This window comes from Poecilia formosa, unplaced genomic scaffold (genome assembly GCF_000485575.1).
Source record: "Poecilia formosa unplaced genomic scaffold, Poecilia_formosa-5.1.2 Scaffold284, whole genome shotgun sequence".
Classification (NCBI taxonomy): Eukaryota; Metazoa; Chordata; class Actinopteri; order Cyprinodontiformes; family Poeciliidae; genus Poecilia; species Poecilia formosa.
Genome location: NW_006800223.1, coordinates 227822 through 233470, shown reverse-complemented (window position 1 = coordinate 233470; position 5649 = coordinate 227822). Strand labels below are relative to the sequence as shown.

At 38.8% G+C, this 5649-nt stretch overlaps 2 protein-coding genes across 8 annotated transcripts in view; one reads left to right on the top strand and one right to left on the bottom strand.

Moving 5' to 3' along the window:
* slc13a4 (solute carrier family 13 member 4) overlaps positions 1-2486 on the bottom strand; it is a 23723-nt gene extending 21237 nt beyond the window's left edge. For all 3 annotated transcript variants that reach the window (XM_016681516.1, XM_016681517.1, XM_007571624.2), the window contains exon 1: positions 2344-2486. In XM_016681516.1, the coding sequence (XP_016537002.1) occupies positions 2344-2466 (123 nt within the window). In that variant the 5' untranslated portion in view covers positions 2467-2486. The remainder of the gene's footprint in view (positions 1-2343) is intronic.
* LOC103151518 (sushi domain-containing protein 3) overlaps positions 1841-5649 on the top strand; it is a 30003-nt gene continuing 26194 nt past the window's right edge. For 2 of the 5 annotated variants that reach the window (XM_016681520.1, XM_007571628.2), the window contains exon 1: positions 1844-1943. The gene's annotated coding sequence lies outside the window, so the exon portion shown is untranslated. Of the gene's footprint in view, positions 1944-2572; positions 2658-5649 lie in introns of those variants that run through there. The other 3 variants (XM_007571629.2, XM_007571627.2, XM_016681518.1) reach the window with 2 other exon arrangements.

Below are 5649 nucleotides of genomic sequence, written 5' to 3'. Positions count from 1 at the left end.
TGGGGGCCAAAATCCAGCATGGAGGTGGGTTGATTATGTAACTTAATTGCACGGATTGTTGTTTTTTTTTTCTCCCCCCTTTGTCATGAAGTTTTTTTTTTGTTTTGTTTTTTTTAACTTTGTGCTTTAATGGCCACGTCCTGTGCCAAGCATCCAACACCACTGACGTAACAACATGGACGTTGGATAATAAAGTTCGACAACCAGGACACCCGCTGTATAGTAGATCCCTTAAACTGTAAAAACCTAAAAAAAAAAAAAAAGTACATTCATCTAACAAGGGGAGAAAAATCTTATGTTAAGAAGAAACTGTTTTTAACTTTAGCAGTCCCTTAAAAATATCAATAAACCAGATTTTCAAGCATTGCTTTACTCTCTAATTTAACTAGAGCTGCTATACTCTTCAAAACGGGAAAGACTCCAAACTTTCCCATTAAGCTAGGTTTATAGTTTGGTACTTTGAACCACACCTGCCCGTTTTCCTCACCCGCCATTATTTCTGAATTATTATACCCACTCGTTAACCTCAGAATTTTGGTAAATTAAAATGTTTTTTTCCCCAACACAAACAGGCCGGGGCGCCGTAGCGGCCATACCGCCGGGCTTAGCAGATTTTCTGGGGTAAAACCCTGCAGTCAGTGGATGAGAAGAAGGGAATAAAAACTGCAAAGGTTTCCGTTGGTCAATGAGTGACACAGAAAGCCTTAGATGCCGTTTATGCCAAATTATTTCTAAGACAAAAAAAAAACAAAAACACTGGAAACATGTTTGGCCACATGCCAAGTGCTTAGGCAGATTATTTGGGGCCATGAGCCATCCGGACAAGATGAGAAGACAAAACAACTGAAAACGTAATCAAACCCAGTCGTTGTCACCATGGCAACATTTTCTTTTTAATCTAGATAGTTTGTCTCGATTTCATTAAGATCATCTGTGCAGCACGATAAGTAAAATACATTTCATACAGACTCTGCAGAGTTAAATCAACACTATGCCGAGTCTATTTGGTCCTTATCAGAATTGGTGTTAATTTAACTCTTTACAGAGTTGGTTCAACAAGAAATTGAGTCATTTTAACACTTGAAAAAGTCAAAATTACTCAACCTAGTTTTGAAATAACTCATTGTCTTGAGGCGAGATTTTTGTCATACAATCTCCTGAATTTCTCCTCTGTGGAACAATAAAGGCCATTTCTATCAGACAGATTAAATAACTGTCTTTTATAAACATCAGCAGCAGATCTACATATAAAAGACCCAGAACTATTTACAACTTTTCCTCAAAGTCCAGTTTAAATCCAATAGAATGTATTCCAACAGTCCAGTTCTCACACAGTGCAGCACATTAAGTGTCAGGAATGTATGGAAGAGCTTTGTCTAATCTCTGGGAGCTGGTTAATGTCATCAGAAATTCACTTTGATTGAATTTGTCGTCGTTTCAGATAAACCAGAAAACGACTTTCATGACAGTGAGGAGTTGAATTGTTCCAAACGCTCTGGAGTAGGAGCTCCTGGAATCGACCATTTCTAACCAAACCAGATCCATCTCTTCTGGAACAAAGTCTGAAAATCTGTCAGGAATGTTTCATCTGGAGCAACACAATTATTATTATTATTATTATTATTATTATTATTATTTAAAGACCAAAAAAAAAGGCAAACATTCGCCTAAATAAGCTCAAGTTTCAGCTCAGAACTGATCTCCATCTCATCACCATGTCGCGACGTCTCCCCTCAATACACACACACACACACACACACAACTCATCAGCTGAGGAGAGGGACAGCGCAGGACAAAGAGAGGGACAGTGTGCCTTTTGATTGATTCTCTCTCTCTCTCTCACACACACACACACACACACACACACTCAGAGAAACGGAGCTCCCATCAGGACTGTGGAGCCATGTGCGGCCACCAGGAGGAACACACACAGGCAGCAGCAGGTAGTTATCAAATCCTAGATTATGGATTTATTGAGACTTTTAATAACCTAAACCAGCTTAATCTTAATTCCAGAGGAATTTGCAAAATGTTACATTCCTGGACTTTAATATTCTCATGTGTTACTAATTCTGACCGGTCATTCAGTGTATATATTAAACATCCATCCACATGTGGTCACCTTCCTAAATTAAAATCACAATTTTTCCCCTTTCCAGAAGATGTTTTAGGCAAAAATACAATAAAAAAAAAATTAAGAAATAAATACTTCTGGCACAAAATGATTTATGCCACTATTTTAGGGAGGCGACGATATGCAAACTAACTCCTTGGCACGCTTTTATTTTGAAAAGCTCCACCTGTTTGGATGCTTTTGGGGGTAAAGTGGTTTACTGTACTCACGCTGGTGGGGTGGACCAGCGGCAGCGGCAGCAGCGACAGCGGGATGAACACGACCACGATCAGTTTCCTGGCCCTCCACAGCTTCCTGAACACGTCCATCCTGGCTGCGGCCTCCAGCCTCATGGGGCACCCGGAACTCTGGCTCGGAGCGGACACGGGTCGGCGGGAACCGGGCGTGAGGGAATCACCAGCCGGCCGACGGGTTGAGCCTTGGATCCACCTGAGAGAGCGCAAAGTTCTGGTTCGGCTGTGCGCATTTACGCACAAGAACCCAGGTGGTAGCGGCAGCTGGCCCTGCGTGCTTCCACAGCGAGGTGAGAGGAGAGGACCAGTCAGGTTCCTCCTGTTTTCCTTCCTTGGGTCTGGCGCTCAGGTGAAGCTGCGGGAGTTTTATCGGGCTGCATAGGTATGCTAATTAGCCTCCATGTTGCCCCACCCTCATTGGCTGAGACCTCACCAATCAGGGTGGCTGGAAAGGTTTGATGAAGGCAGTGTGAGAGATCTCCACTTTAATTAGGCTTATGCTTATGCAGATGGACGCTACTTTAGGATGACATTAATATCATTTTACAACTGTAACTTAAAGGGAAAATGTTCGGTGTAACACGTTTTTTTTATTTATTTCTTTTTAATGTTGTTACAACATGGTGACTTTTTACTCCAGAGCAGACACAATCATTAAACTTCGCTAAACACAGCAAGATTTTTGTTTTTAAAGAAAGTTCTTGTTTTTGTTGATAAGAGGAATCTAAAGACATTGTAATAACCAACAAAATTTAAGGGGGAAAAAACTTTGTTAAAATAGTTAGGAAACCGAATATATCTATTTTTGAAAAATACTTTTCCCACTTACAATAATTTATTGTTTTCTACTTTTTTCATTAAACATTACATGTCACATTTATTGCTGGGCAGGTAAAAAGAATTTATGCCAAAGTTATTTTTTGCATTTTCAAAGATACATGATTTTAACTTGCAGCTCTAGAGGTTTGGACACCACTGACTAAGACTGTTGTATTTTTACAAGTTAATTTAGTTTTAATGAGGTATGTTTGAAGTTCAAAGTGGCTTTCAGCTCTTATTGTGAAGATATGCAGGAAGTTCCGCATCAGATTATCAGACGTCGTCACAGCTTCATTTACAAAATACAGCTACATTTATGATTTGATGCCGTTTTGTTGTAGAATACCTTAGTTATACGGTGGCATGTGTGTTTGATGGATGATCTAAATAAATTTATTCAAGTTATTTTATTGAAAAACCGTAGGACTAACAAATTGTTCAGTGTTCACATTCAATGTTGACATCAAGAGCCCTCATTTAATGAATGTACAAAATATTAATACTCATTTTGTCTTTCTTCAAACACATATGTAATAATTTTTATTACATGATATTAGATTTTATTAAAAAAGAAAAGATTTTATTTAAAAAAAAAAATCAACAGGTATGAAGTATGCATTGTAGGTTTAATTCGTCCCCAATACCAATAACTATGTTGTGTAACTTCACAATTTTCAAATATTTTTATAAATATTGTTAAATTCATAACAATCCTAAAATAATACAACTCGCATAACTTGGCATTTTATTGTACAGTACAATATTTGTGAAATGTGCATTCTTGAAAAAAAAACAACAGAAAATAAAAATCTTTGGCCGCTCCCCACAAATTGCTGCCCTGGGCTACCGCCCCTGTCAGGCCTTTGTAAAGTCTGGCCCAGGTTGCAGGCAGCAGAGCAAAGGAAGCAGTCAGAGTGGATGGGAAAATGAATGGAGATCAATACTGAGCTTGTTCTATTTTGATTTTTTCGATTTGGTTAAGTTTTCTGTAGCTTGGGAAATGATTAGCAGATTAATTCCTTATGGCAACAAACATCTAAATACATCTTTAAAAAATAAAAATAATTAAAATATAATATCTAACCACGGGAGCAGAAAATCTATTCTAACCTGTTTTACAAAACCAGAGAGAAACCTAGCGCCTCAAAATGCAGGATTGTATCCAGTGGAACAATACTGCCCTCTGGTGGATAAACAGCGTCAGCGCAGGAAAGTACCTTTTTTCCAGACAAAGTTAAAAAATTTTCATCAAATTCATCTAAACAAAATTTGCATTATTTATTTACTTATTCCTTTATCTTCTGAACTATTGGTTCTCTAGGAAAGTTAGTTTTACTTCCCGTTTTTACTTTTAAAAACATGGAGAAGGACAGGAATATAAATATTTAAAAAGTCACCCCAATTTTATTTCTTTTGACAAACGATTAGACAATTGTTTGTGGACTTTTAGGTTTGTGTGTTACAGGTTACATTGCAAATAACTAAAGCAAAAGACGCAAATAGAATATCACAAAAAAGCTTAGTATTTCAGGAAGTGGAAATCATTTATTATACAGATTTATTTCAACTATAGTGAAATGTTTTAAGCCTTTATTCCTTATAATTTTGCTGATTATGGCTTGCAGAAAATGAAAACCCACAATAAAGCATCTCAGACAAGTAGAATATTGTGAAAAGGGTATAAAGTTGAGTGGAAGGAAAATGTTTGTACCAGGAACATGGACAACCCCAGCAACCACATGAAAAATCCATTGAAGAGATTCACATTAAGAGACGGGGAATGGAACTACAGATGTTGCATTCCTCGTCTCAAGCCTCTCCTGAACCAGAAACTGTCAGAAATGATTTACCTCCTGGGCTGAGGAGACTTCCTAGTCTAGAAACGAACAAGTGGAGAGTGAAGAAAAGTCCCCAGTCTTCCTCTACATGTGTTATCCCCCGTCTGGCTGCGTGGGTCTAATCTGATGCAGCTGATTGCCTTCCAAATCAGTGTCAAAGCTGCATGGAGTCACTCAAAGCCAGGATCTTCACCCAAATCCTCAGACGACAGATTAACAGACAGTTCTGTGTTTGGTTTTCAAGATGTTAGAGACTACAACAGCAGCCTCTGGTTCTAAAGTCTTCCATTTCTCCATCACACGTGTCTCTTCACAAACGTTTCTGAAGAGAGATGGATGAAACGATCGCAGTGACAAAAGAGTAATGATCGTAGTGACAATCAATCGTTGGGACAGCGTGTCTTTTATTATGTTTGCGATCAACAAACAGCACTCAAGAACGTCTAATGTGGCGTTTTCTTGTTGAGGATGCTTTCCCAGGAGCCCTTCCGGTTTGGGTCAGACTACTCCCCGCTGGCCTCCAATCCTTTCCATCATCCTGACCTCATCATCCTGAGGCTTTGTCGCAGCGGGAGTCACAGTCAGCCGCTTTAGACCCAGACAGTGGGCAGAAAACAGGTTTTTA